General features: G+C 40.4%; 1 protein-coding gene across 2 annotated transcripts in view; it reads right to left on the reverse strand.

Annotated features, from left to right (window-relative positions):
• mahj (LisH and WD40 domain-containing protein mahjong) overlaps positions 1 to 14,330 on the reverse strand; it is a 58,193-nt gene that overhangs the window by 24,418 nt on the left and 19,445 nt on the right. For both annotated transcript variants that reach the window (XM_076206984.1, XM_076206985.1), the window contains exons 11-16: positions 13,374 to 13,506; positions 11,278 to 11,403; positions 9,377 to 9,514; positions 6,893 to 7,046; positions 6,007 to 6,155; positions 33 to 236 (exon numbers count right to left, since the gene is read on the reverse strand). In XM_076206984.1, the coding sequence (XP_076063099.1) occupies positions 33 to 236; positions 6,007 to 6,155; positions 6,893 to 7,046; positions 9,377 to 9,514; positions 11,278 to 11,403; positions 13,374 to 13,506 (904 nt within the window). The remainder of the gene's footprint in view (positions 1 to 32; positions 237 to 6,006; positions 6,156 to 6,892; positions 7,047 to 9,376; positions 9,515 to 11,277; positions 11,404 to 13,373; positions 13,507 to 14,330) is intronic.

Consider the following 14,330-nt stretch of genomic DNA (forward strand, 5'->3'; position numbering starts at 1 on the left):
AGTGAAGTACAGTATAACCTATGCCTACTCACAACACGACCAGAGGGTGGAGGTGTGTTGATTGCACGGGATGGTGGTCCCATACATTGTGGGGTAGGTGGAACAGGTGGCAGGCTCGCTGCCTGCTGGAGGGCTGTAGCAACATTATCATAACCCTCCTGGATGAGATGGGCCTGGATGAGCTGCAGAAGTTGTGTCTTGTTATATGAGATGCGTGTCTGGGCAACCACATCAGCCTGCATAATAGATGGGGAAAAAAGAAACAAAACAAAACATGAATTTGTCAATTTGTCACCAATAATAATTCAACAGCACTTTCATCCTTGAGTAGAATATCAAAAACTGAAAATCATAATGGAGCTATGGAACATGATAGTATGAGCAGCTTAGTTAATATGGAAATGTATTTTTCAATTGCAGAAATATTTTGGTGCTACCAAGTGTGTATGGTATGGAGATAGCTGGAAATGTAACAACTCATGTTCACTGAAATTCAAAGGGGAATCCACAAAGAGTACCTGCTTCTAAAATTCTATGAAAAGGTTGGTTTGAATGTCATAATTTGGTTGGTGATGAGAGAGGAAAATGGAAGAAATATAAGAAAAGATGAAGTACAAGGAGCTTTAAATATTATATAAGCTAGTAAGACACCTGAACTGGATGGGTGTCATGAAGAGTGTCTGAGGAGGGGAAGTATGATTATAGGGGACTGGCTAATGAGGTTTAATGTGTGTCCAAAGGAGGGGAGAGTGCCAGACGACTGGAGGAGTGCCTGTATAGTTCTGCTTTACAAATGAAAGGGTGACAAATGTGATTACAGTAGCTTTAGAGGGATTTTGTTGAGTGTAGCTGGAAAAGCTTATGGGTTTTTTTTTGAGAGGATTAGGAGAGGAACAGAGGGAGAAACTGGTGCAGAGCAGTGTGGGAAAGACAGAGGATGAGTGGATCATATTTTTGTGGTAAGGCAGATATATGAGAAGGGTTTGGGAAAATGTAGGGATGTTTTTAGGGCCTTCATGGATTTGGAAAAGGCTTATGACAAGGTAGATAGGAAAGCACTGTGGGAAGTATTGCAGATATATGGGATTAGGGGAAAGATTTAAAGGGCAGTCAAGTTTTTATGAGAATAGTAGAGCCTGTATTAGAATTGGAAATGGAGAGAGCCAGTGGTTTGAGGTAAATGGACAGGGCATTGGAGATGGTTTGAGATAGTGGTAAAAAGTGGGAGGTGCGCCAGTTGTTACATGGAGTTACATGGACAAATGAAGAGCAACAGACTTACTGGTCCTTACATAGCTGTTTTGGTACCTAATCTATCATTAACATCACTATTACCATTACCATTTATTTATTTATTTATTCTTTTATTTTTTATTCTTAATCTATCTAGAATTAAATAATTCTACTAGGAGATTTGTAGCTGAGTAAATGTTGAGACATTTTTTTTTTATAATAACTCTACATGAAGGGATGTCCTAGGATGAAGTGGATGGATGGGGTGAAGGGGGCTTTGGGGAAGAGGGGAATGTCTGTTGAGGAAGGATGAGAGAGGACAGAAGACAGGGGTGAATGGAGAATGGTTGTATATGGATGATGTTGTGATGCATGAGGTAGTATGTGTGAGTAAATTTTGACGCAGCCCGAAGGGATTTCTCCCTGTCTTCTCCTTTATGCATGGGGGGATGGAGAGGGGGGGGGGGTCGCCGATTTAATGAAGCGGCCTTGCTGTGGATGTGCTGTGTCTTGTGACACTGCTTCTGACCCAGGGCAGTGGACAAGGTGCAGGGATGACCCGTCATCCGGGAGGTGCTAAGATGAGAGGGAGGGTGGAGGGGTGTGGAGTGTATTCAGGGATGGAATGGATGGGAGTGATTTTATGCCTTTTCCTTTTTGACTACCTCCCTTGTAAGGGGGAAAAAGCCTTAGTATATGTATATATGTAGAACAGTGGAAAATGTTGGATGGTAGACCATTCCTTATGTGATTGAAGAAAGAGTACTTTGTTATGTCTGCTTGAAATAATTTTCCTACATTTTTGTATCCATTACTCCTAGCTGTGTTGGAGGTGTCAATATTGAAATATTTTTTGAAATACATGTTTTCAATTCCTATGACAATTTTGAAAACCTCACTTAGATCTTTCATTCTCCATTTCAAGTGATTAACAAATGTAGTCCACCTAAGCCCTCTTTGTATGATTTGTTCCTCAACCTAGGAATGAATTTTGTTACTCTGTTTTACTCTTTCTAACTCTTGTATAACCTTCTTGTACTATGGAGATCAACACTGTACACATTATTCTAGGTTAGGTCTGACTAGGGCATTGTAAAGATTAAGAATAATTTCTTCAGTTCTAAACTCAAAGGCTCTGCCTATAAATCCAATTAATTTATTTGTGGTTCTAATGACCTCTGAGCACTGTTTGCTTGGTTTGAGACCATTTGAGATCACAATACCGAGGTTTTTCTCTTGATCTACACTTGCCAGTTGTACATCATTCATAGTGTAGTTGGCTTGGACATTACTATTATTAGTATGAAGTACTTTATACTTATCTATATAGAAAAATATCTGGGAATTTTCTGCCCATTTGTACTGAGCATTCAGGTCACTTTGTGATTCTTGTTTATGGATATCATCTTAATTGCAATTTTGGTATCATATACAAATTTGGATAATTTACACTTTACATTTTCATCCAGGTTGCTAATGTAAATCAGAAAGAGTACAGGACCTAGCACTGATCCCTGGGGCACTCCACTTGATACAGAGTGCCAGTATGAGGATTTTCCAATCAGAGCAACACATTGCTTATGACCAGACATCCATTCAGAAATCCATCAAAAAATATACCCTGCTCTACCATGGGCTTCTAATCTGTTTAGTAACCTCCTATGAGTTACTTTATTGAAAGCTTTTTGGAAGTGAAGATATATAACGTCAACTGACCTCTCTTTTCTGTATACATACATATACCAGAGGCTATTTCCCCCCTTACATGGGGGGTAGCCAAAAAGAAAAAGGCATAGTAACCACTCCCACCCATTCCATCCCCTACATACTCAACTCCCCTCCACCCTCCCTCTTTTTTGTACATTCCATAAATATCATGCAAGAATTTAAGAGGGTTTGTCAAACAAGAACACTTATTACAGAAACCATGTTGTGAATCTTTAATAATATTGTTTTTCTCCAAGAAATCCACAATTTTTTTTCTTTCAGGATAGACTCCATTAATTCACAGATAACTGATGTAAGGCTAGTAGGATGATAATTACTAGGATTGGATTTGTCACCCTTTAAACTCCTAGAATGTGATGATGCCTATGTAGGCATCATGATGTGCGAGTGCGTATATGAGGGTGCCGGCATTGGCATCCTGATTATATTTGTTCTATAATTGTAGCTGAATGACTCCTGTATTCTGTGAACAGGCTAGATTGCATTTTCTGTGGTTATAAACATTCTGGAACATTGAAGATGGAGAGAAATCCCTTTGGGCTGCATCAATATATAATTCACACATAACTACTCCCTAATGCTTCAACTTCCTTCTTTTGCATACCTCCCCAAACTTTCACTACCTTCCTTAATACCTCTTCTGATCCTGCTACAAGTGCAGCATCATCAGCAAACAACAACTGGCTTATCTCCCATTTCCCTACATTTTCTTTACCTATCTCCAATCCCCAGCCCATTACCCTTGCATTTACTTTTTGCACCACCCCATCCATGTATAAATTGAACAGCCATGGCAACATGACACATCCCTGGTGAAGTCCCACCTTTGCTTCAAACCACTCACTCTCTCCATTTCTGATTCTAACACAGGTTCTACTAAACTCTTGTTCATACATACATATACCAAGGGCATTTTCTCCCTTACAAGGGAGGTAGCCAAAGTCAAAGGTATAAATTCACTCCCACCCATTTCATCCCCACACACTCCACTCTCATTCACCATCCCTTGTTTTTTTTCTTGATGACCTGTCATCCCTGCATCTTGCCCACTGCCCTGGTTCAGGAGCAATGCAACAAGACACAGCACATCCACAGCAAAGCCACTTCATTTAATCAGTGACCCCCCTTCTCCATCCCCTCATGCAGAAAAAGAGAAGATGAGGAGAAATCCCTTTGGGCTGCATCAAAATATCATTTGCACAAACCCCCTCACCCCCAATCACTCCCTTCCATGCATCACAGCATCATCCATATGCAACCATTCTCCACTCATCCTTATCTTCTGTTTTCTCTCTTCTTCAACAGGCACCCACCCCCCCTCTTTCCCAATGCCCCTTTTACCCCATCCATCCATCTCATCTTTAGTTGCTCCCTCATGTTCACTCCATCCACCTCTGCCTTCCACATATATTTTACTAATCTTCACTCATACTTTCCCATGTCCAAACCATCCCAATACTCTTTCATCAATCCTATCTCCCAACTCCCTTTCCACCCCTGGTCTGTGCCTCACCTTCTCGTTTCTCACTCTATCCAGCCTAGTAACTCCTACCATACTTCTCAGGCATTTCATCTCAAACATATTCAAACTCTTTCTCTCTTATGTTCCATGTTTCTGCCCCATACAGTACTATTGGCACAATCACCCATTCATACACTCTCCTCATAGCATTCATACCCAAATGTCTGTTTCTCATTACACTTTTTAATTCCCCGTTGCATTTACTTGGTTCTCTCAATCTACATTCTACCTCTACCTCCACTTCTCCCTTTCCCACCACATTTGCCCCCCAAGTATTTAAACCTATCCACTTCCTCCAGTCTCTCTCCCTTAATACTTGTGGTGTACATGTACCCCACATGCTTGTAAGTGCAAGTGTGTGCATAGGGAGAGTTGTGTGGTAGTTGATCTGACTCAATGGTTGAAAAGGCCAGTTAGGGTCACTACAATAAGGTCGCGTCTGGTCAGGTGTGAGGTTGGTCCCTTGTATATGTACCACCTGCCCTGAGTGGGCAGGCCAGTCAGATTTGGACTATTCAGTCAGTCAGTCATTCTGACCTCTGTACTGTAGCATGTCGCTAGGCCTTCGTGGTCAGTCCCCCACTTGGGGACCATGACATGACCGTCCTTAGGCCAATGCACACGTACCTACTAGAATAAACTACACAAGCCAAACCGCACATCACTCTTGCTATGTCACCATCGCCCAGGTAACATACACCTGTATGTTATAATACTCATTTCCAATTTGCTGCCCTCCTCTCCCCTTGTACATCTCATCACCATACTTTACCCACATTTATCTTCAACTTCCTTCTTTTGCACACCTTCCCAAACTCTGTCACTAACTTCCTTAATCCCTCCTCTGATCCTGCTACAAGTGCAGTGATGTTAGCAAACAACTGGCTTTTCTCCTATTTTTCTCCATTTTTTTTAACCATCTCCAATCCCTAGCCCATTACCCTTGCAAAAAATTTCCTCTTACACCACCCTATCTATGTATAAATTGAACAGCCATGGTAATATGACACATCCCTGGTGAAGTCCCACCTTTACCTGAAACCACTCACTCTATCCATTTCTAATTCTAACACAGGCTCTACTACTCTTGTAAAACTCTTGACTGCACTTAACAGGTTTCCTCCTATCCCACATATCTGCAATATCTCCCAGTACCTTCCTGTCTATAATGTCATAAGCCTTTTCCAAATCCATAAAGGCCCTAAAAATGTCCTTACCTTTTCTTAAAGATTTCTCACATATCTGCCTCACCAAATCTTTTTTATAACCACAGAAAATGTAATCAAACCTGTTCATAGAATAAAGGGGTCACTCAACTACAACTTCAAAATAGATATAATCAGGATGCCAATGCCTCATGATGCCTACATAGGCATCATTGTATTCTTGGGGTTAATCTTATCCCACACCAGCTTTCTGCTTTCTCCCCACACAACCTCCCAAACTCTGCCACCAACTATTTCAATCTATCCTTACATTCAGCTGCAAGATTAAAGCTATTTTAATAAAATGTGACCACTTACCCTGTGAATGCTCTGCAAGGATATGTCTGTGGCTGACCCAGCCTCAGGTTTTGTCTTGCCAGAAGCTGCTTTGATCAATTCAAGAGCATATTTCTGGAATTTGACATGCTCTACTCTTTTGTCTTGTAAGATGGGCTCCTTCATCAACACTGTTTGGGATTAAACAATATAAAATTAAGAACTGCTAAAAATTATCTTCTCTTACTTATGCCAAATTAGTCTTAATAGATTGCACTCAACATGAAAAGTTATTTTATTCTTGTACTGCAGTTTCATATATATATATATATATATATATACATACACACACACCAACAACTTTTTCTCTCTTCCAAGGAAAGTAGCCAAAAACAAAGGCTTAAAATCCCTTCCCACCCATTCCATCCCCACATACTCCACTCCCATTCACCCCCTCCCTTCCTCTTATCTTGGCTCCTCCTGGATGGCGGGTCATCCCTGCATCTTGCCCACTTCCCTGGGTCAGAAGCAATGTAGCAAAACACAGCACATCCAGAGTTACTGCAGTTACATAAGAGAATTTTCTCCCTTTAATTTTACTTGAGCACATGAAAGTTTTCCACCAATGTATTTTTTTACTCACATCCTGATATGGAAGTAAATTTACATATCTTTAAGTGAAAATAATCTTTTACTCAAAAAGAAAAAAATGTCTTCCATCCCTCACCACAACCCATTAGTCATTCCTCACAAAGTAAGGTGACATGGGAGAAGAACATCCTTTCACTCTTTTCACCCTTTCACTATGGGTCTTGCAAGAAAGAACCATGGTAACAGACTGATGGATTTTAGTATTCATGCTGACACTTCATCTGACTGCAATGCCCTTCTTATGAAAGAATGTATGTATGTATGAGAGAATACTTACACTGCAGCTGGCCATCAGAAAAGATGGGCAATTTGCTCATAATTTGCCGTGCTGCTTCACTTCGTGCCAATCCCACCAAAGCCCGACATGCCAGAGCACGAATACAATCGGCATCTGTTATTGGAACTTTTTTGTGTAGAAGATTGAGCAGATACTGAAATATAAAGAGAGAAATATATATATTAAGCACATAAATCAAGGATATAATCGCAGGAAAGGGATATAATATTTTAATACACATAAGCTTTTCACTAAATATACATACATACATATACCAAGGCTTTTTCCCCCTTACAAGGGAGGTAGCCAAAAAGGAAAAGGCATAAAATCATTCCCACACATTCCATCCCTGAATACACTCCACACCCCTCCACCCTCCCTCTTATCTTAGCACCTCCTGGATGATGGGTCATCCCTGCACCTTGTCCACTGCCCTGGGTCAGAAGCAGTGTTGCAAGACACAGCAAGGCCGCTTCATTAAATATAGGCTGAGATATGTAATTATACTAAATATAGGCTGAGATATGTAAATAACAACTGGTACAGTATCTAAATAAAAATGATGGGCTATGGGCTCTTCTTTCTGTCTATCTATATATTACGAACTTCTTCCCCTTTATATGAAAGGTAGCCATCCCAGGCATGCCCTCTAACCCAATTCCAATCCCATCTATCAAATGTCTGTTTCTGTCTCATCTTAGCTATTTGTGGATGAAGGGTCAACCCTGTCTCAAAGTCTCAGTTGAATATCATTCTATCTATCTATATACCAAGAGCTTTTCTCCCATACAAGGGAGGTAGTTAAGTCAAAGGCACATACCTACTCCCATCCACCACCCTTTCCCCCCTTCTCATTTTAGCTCCTCATGGATGACGGGTCATCCCTGTATCCTGCCCACTGACCTGGGTCACAAGCAATATAGGACACAGTACATCCACAGTAAGGCCACTTCACTTAATCAGTGATCCCCCCTCTCTGTCCCCTCAAGCAGAAAGAGATGGGAAATATCCCTTTGGACTGCATCAAAATATCATTCACATATAAGCAACTCCTACCCCCATCCCCTGCCCCTCCCTTCCTCGAATAACAGTATCATCTATACACAGTCACTCTCTACTCATACCTATCTCCTCCCTTCTCCCTTCCTTGCTCAACAGACACTCTCCTCTTGTTTAAATATTATATATATCTAGATATATATATATATATATATATATATATATATATATTATTGGTGTACTTGCACATCAATAAGGCAGGGGGATACATGTGAGAAGAGAATGGTTGTGTATGGATGATATTTTGATGCAGCCCAAAGGGTCACCATGTAAGTGAAGCTGACCTGCTGTGGATGTGTCTTGCTGCATTACTTCTGACCTGGACAGTGGGGGAGGAGACAGGGATGACCCTTCATACATGAGGAACTAAGATGAGAGGGAAACAAGGGGGAAGAATCCCTTGGTATACAGATACAGACTTCTACATATCACTCTCCTTTCTCTGAAATCTCTATCTGATTTCAATGTTTACCACCAGCTTTGGTATTCCTGCTTAGTTATTAATCCAGTGGGTGAGTGAATCTAATTTTTCTATCCTACACAACCAATAGCTAATTCAGCCCCACACCTATACTCCTGACTGCCTTAGAGATCGAGCCAATATTCTGGATTTCTTCCTTACCTATTAATCCCCACCCCCAAGTTAATCTCTACTATTTGTTGTATACCTCTAATCATGACATCATTTCTGTCATGTCTCCTATTGCTCCACTATTGCCTTACGAACCCCCTTTGTGCAAACAGGTTTGGTATTTTGGTGCTATTGACTCACCTTCTAAATGGATCTCTAACATCTCTCCATTACAGTTCTTGTTCTTAAATGACACTGTAACTACCTACCAATCCATCTATCAGCTCATTTCCTACTCCAGCACTGGGATGTCCCAACAGTACTATATTTATATATCTCCCAGAATTCTCTACACACTCATTTAAATAAGAAAAAAAATCCTTCTCTTTTTCGCTTTTTACACAACCAGGAGAATTTGTACTCACAAAAGCCTATATTTCCCATTCCTATTTCACCTTTGTCCACATAATCCTTATTAAAGATACTTTCCCCCATTCCACCATGCACTTACCAGCAGTTCCACTTTTTCCATTCATTGTCTACCCATCACTCCCCACCACACTCCTACAATAAAACTCATCCCTCCCTTTCAAACTAGTTTCAATCAATGCTAACATGTCTACCTTTCCTCTCACAAACATACTGTCAAATTCTTCCTTTTTACTCTCATTTGTACCACACATGCATCTGGAGTTTTCATCCCACTCTCTTAAGACATAATCTTTTGTAGGAGGAAAATAAAGAATGGAGGGTCCCTTGTCCCCATTTAGTCTCCTTTTATGATATGCATGAAAACATATTGGCAATCTCAACATACTGAAAAGATTAAAAATACTGAAAAATCACTATTTTACCATGATGCCATTACTGGTTCGAACATAATCCCATGACTTGTTGATTATTTCTTCATTGTGACTTGCTTTCTTCTTAGAACTGCTGCCACTTCCTGAAGGTGTGCTTGTAACACCATATCGAGCCACACTGCTGCTGGACTGTTGGAGAAAAATATAAAAAATAAGTGTATATATATTTGTAATATTGTAATTCCATCTTTAAAAATATTTTTCCCAGTTAAAACCTTTACAAAGGGTGGGAGGGGGTTTTATGCCTTTGTTTTTTGGCTACTTCCCTTATAAGGGGGGGGGGGAAGCCTCTGGTATACATATGTATGTATGTAACTTTTACAAATGTATATTAGACTCTTATATTTATTCTTGATATTTCATGGGAGAAAAATACAGTATTTTAAATATTTTTAATTCTAATATCATTAATAAACTCTAATTCTATCTATTTATATACCAAAGGCTTTCCCCCCTTATAAGTAGGTAGCCCAGTCAAAAGGTACACACCTAATCCCACTTATTTTCCCATCCACCACCCTTTCCTCCCTCTCATCTTTGCTCCTCGTGGATGATGGGTCATCCCTGTATGCCGTCCACTACCCTGGGTCAAAAGCAATGTTGCAAGACACAGTACATCCAAAGTAATCCATGCATTAAAATATCATTCATACATAACCACTCCCTACTTCCCCCCATCCCCAGCCCCTTCCTTCCTTGCATCACAGTATCATTTATACAAAGCCATCCTCCACTCACCCACATTTCCTGCCTCTCCCTTCATTGCTCAATAGACATTCCCCTCTTGCTCAATGCCCATTTTAGTCTATCCACCTTATCCTTGGCTGTTCCCTCAAGTTCACTCAATTCACCTGTGCTTTCCACACCTCTTTTACTACCCTTTCCTCATTCATTCTTTCCATGTGTCCAAACCATCCCAATGCTCTTTCATCAACCCTATCTCCCATTTCCTTTTCCACCCAACTCTCTTCACCTCCTTTTTCTCACTCTATCCAACTTTGTATCCCCTATCATACTTCTCAGACACTTCATTTCAAACACATTTAAACTTCTCCTTTCTAAGTCTCTCAAACTCCAAGTCTCCGCCCCATATTGTCGTTGGCACAATCACCCTTTCATATAATCTTCTTTTTGCATCCATTCCCAAATGACTATTTCTCATGACACTTTATAATCCTCCACGGCATTTACTTCTCTCAATCTACAATTTAGCTCCACTTCCACTCCTTTTCTTGCCATTCTCTCCCCTTGTAAATCTTATCACTTTACTTTTACCCACATTTACCTTCAACTTTCCCCTACCACATACCTTCCCAAACTCTGTCACTAATTCCCTTATCCCCCCTGCCACAATTGCAGTGTCATCAACAAATAACAACTGGTTTACCCCTGACTTTTCTCCATTTTCCTTACCCATCTCCAGTCCCCTGCCCATTACCCTTGCATTTACCTCCAGCATCAACCTATACATGTACACATGTACATATAAACTCTAATAAAGACACAAAACTTTAATCAAATATACATACATACGTACATACATATACCAAGGCTTTTTCCCCCTTACAAGGGAGGTAGCCAAAAAGGAAAAGGCATAAAATCATTCCCACCCATTCCATCCCTGAATAACACTCCACACCCCTCCACCCTCCCTCATATCTTAGCACCTTCTGGATGACGGGTTATCCCTGCACCTTGTCCACTGCCCTGGGTCAGAAGCAGTGTCGCAAGACACAGCACATCCGCAGCAAGGCCGCTTCATTAAATTGGCGACCCCCCCTCTCCGTCCCCCCATGCATAAAAGGAGAAGACGGGGAGAAATCCCTTCGGGCTGCGTCAAATTTTGCTCACACATACTACCTCACCCCCCATCAAATATACTAGCTACTTACTCTTTGAATTGGTGCACAGAGGCAGTTAATAAGTACAGCAAGGGCTGACTTCTGGACATCCGGAGGCATAAGTGGTTGATAGTTATCCTGTACACATGCCACCAAAATGGCATAACCTGGCACTTCCTGAAAGTAGAACATATAAATTTAACATATCTGCAAGAATACTCATCTATAAATCCATGGCTGGAAAAGTGAATATAGGTTCTAATGATTGAACAGAAGAAAAGTTGTGACATTTTTTGTGTATATATATACAAACATATATATACACACACAAATTTTATTTGTTTCTATTCAAGGTTAATAGATATAATACAAGAAAGGGATGGATGGGCAGAGTGTGCTTTCCTGGACTTACAAAAAGCATTTGATAAAGTGCCACACAAAAAACTATTAAGAAAACTCAAAACAACAGGAGGTGTACAAGGAAAACTTTTGAAATGGATGGAAGATTTCTTACATAGGAGAAAAATGAGAGTGGTGCACAGAGATAAAAATCTCTACCTGGGAAGAAATGATAAGTGGAGTCCCACAGGGTTCAGTATTGGTTCCAATGTTTGCTATATATGTAAGTGACACGAAGGTGTAGAGTGTTACATGAACTTCTTTGCAGATGAGGCAAAACTACTAAAGTACGGAAAAAAGACTGAATTGCTAAAGAGAGACCTGGACAAGGTCTGGGAATGGAGTCAAAAGTGGGAAGTGAACTTCAACATTAAGAAATGTAGTATAATAGAATTTGGGAGAGAGAGAGAGAGAGAGAGAGAGAGAGAGAGAGAGAGAGAAAAAAAAAAAAAAAAAAAAAAACATTAAGTTTTAATGGACTCCCTGGATAGTGAGAAATAAGGTGAGGAGGAGAGCAGGGGTGGACAGGGAGTTGGGAGATAGGGATGAGATGGATGGATGGGGGTAAAAGGGGCATTGAGAAAGAGGGTAATGTCTGTTGAGAAAGGAGGGGAAAAGACAGAAGATAGGGGTCAGCGGAGAATGGTTGTGTATTCACATGGATGATGCTGTGATGCATGGAAAGTGGGTGGGGGATGGGGTGAGGGAGTACGTGTGAATGATATTTTGACACAGCCTGAAGGGATTTCTCCCCATCTTCTCTTTTTCTGTATGGGGGGACAGAGTGGGGGGGTCGCCAATTAAATGAAGCAGCCTTGCTACATTGCTTCTGATCCAGGACAGTGGGCAAGATGCAGAATGAACCATCATCCAAGAGGAGCCAAGAAAAGAGGGAGGGAGGGAGGGATGGTGAATGGGAGTGGAGTATGTGGGGATAAAATTGGTGGGAGTGGATTTATGCCATTGACTACCTCCCTTGTAAGGAGGAAAAAACCACTGATATATGTATGTATGTGGAGTGTAGAACAATTATATGGAAAGGAGAAAGTCTTCTGAAGAATGTAAAAAGGGATAAGGAAGGGTAGTAAATGATGAAAGGACAGTAGTGGCAGAAAAGAAGCACAGATGTGAGGAATGAGAATAACTGTGAGGTGGAGTTGGTGTTTGTGAATCTTAAAAGGAGTAAAAAAATGTTTTAGAAGAATGTGAAAAGATTGTAAAGAGAAAAGGCAGATAGAGAGGAAAGGATAAAGGAAACTGATGGAAGAGAAGGCTATGAGAGAGGCTATAACAGGATCATAAATTCAAAACATGAACCACAGAACTGTCATAACCATCCATTCCTAACCTTAAACTGGACAATGAAATGCTGTGCAAGCTTCTCACCAGCTGGTTTAATATCAATACCATGCACCTTGACCCCATATGATTGTCAATATCTTTCTCCCAACCAAGGTTCATTAGTTTCCTTGGGCTAACAGTAACAGATCTGCTTGTAATACCCTCAACACTACATACAGATTTTGTCTACTGCATCCAAAATCTATTGAATGGAAATATGTTACATGGAGGGTCAAAAGTGTATCTACATACCAATATAGATTGATTTATACTCAAGGGTCATAATGATATGGGGGAGATTACAACAAATATACCATTGAATGTAAAACAGGAGATATAAGATACTCTTATTTTATCTACTCCTACTTTTTGCAAACATAACATCCAAAATGAAGGAAGAGCCTTACTTGTGGATTTAGTGACTGAAGAAGATCATCTCCAGCAGGAAGGACTGTCTTCTCACACAATGCTGCCTGGACTTGAGGCATCACACTACATACATACAAAGTGTCAAGGGCATAAATGGCAGTTTCTGTGCGGCTGGAAAAAAGAATATAATGACATTGTTAATGATATTTACCAGCTTTATGAAATATATTACTATAACATAAATAGAAAGACAAATACATCCTTCAAAGAAAACAAGGAAAAGAAAGACAATGAGAGCAAGATAAATATACATATACATATATATATATATATATATATATATGGGTTAGGGATTGGAGATGGTTAAAGAAAATGGAGAAAACTGGGAGATAAGCCAGTTGTTGTTTGCTGACAACAATGCGCTTGTAGCAGGATCAGAGGGATTGAGGAAGTTAGTGCTAGAGTTTGGGAAGGTGTGCAAAAGACGGAAGTTGAAGATAAATGTGGGTAAAAGTAAGGTGATGAGATTTACATGGGGAGAAAATGGCAGCAGACTGGAAGTGAGTATTAAGGAAGAGAGACTGGAGCAAGTGGAAAGTTTTAGACACTTGGGTGCGAATGTGGTGGGAAAGGGAGGAGTGGAGGTAGAATGTTGATTGAGAGAAGCAAGTAAAAGCCTTGGGGGATTAAAAAGCGTCATGAGAAACAGACATTTGGGAATGGATGTTAAGAGGAGATTGTATGAAAGAGTGATTGTTCCAACGACACTGTATGGGGCAGAAACATGGAACATAAGAGAGGAAGAGAGGAGGAGTTTGAATGTGTTTGAGATGAGGTGCCTGAGAAGATTGATAGGGATTATGAGGCTGGATAGAGTGAGAAATGAGGTGAGGAGGAGAATGGGGGTGAAAAGGGAGTTGGGAAATAGGGTTGATGAAAGAATATTGGGATGATTTGGACACATGGAAAGAATGAGTGAAGAAAGATTAGTAAAA

The sequence above is a fragment of the Oratosquilla oratoria genome, chromosome 23 (assembly GCF_046742065.1).
Source record: "Oratosquilla oratoria isolate Oo_2021 chromosome 23, ASM4674206v1, whole genome shotgun sequence".
Taxonomy (NCBI): Eukaryota; Metazoa; Arthropoda; class Malacostraca; order Stomatopoda; family Squillidae; genus Oratosquilla; species Oratosquilla oratoria.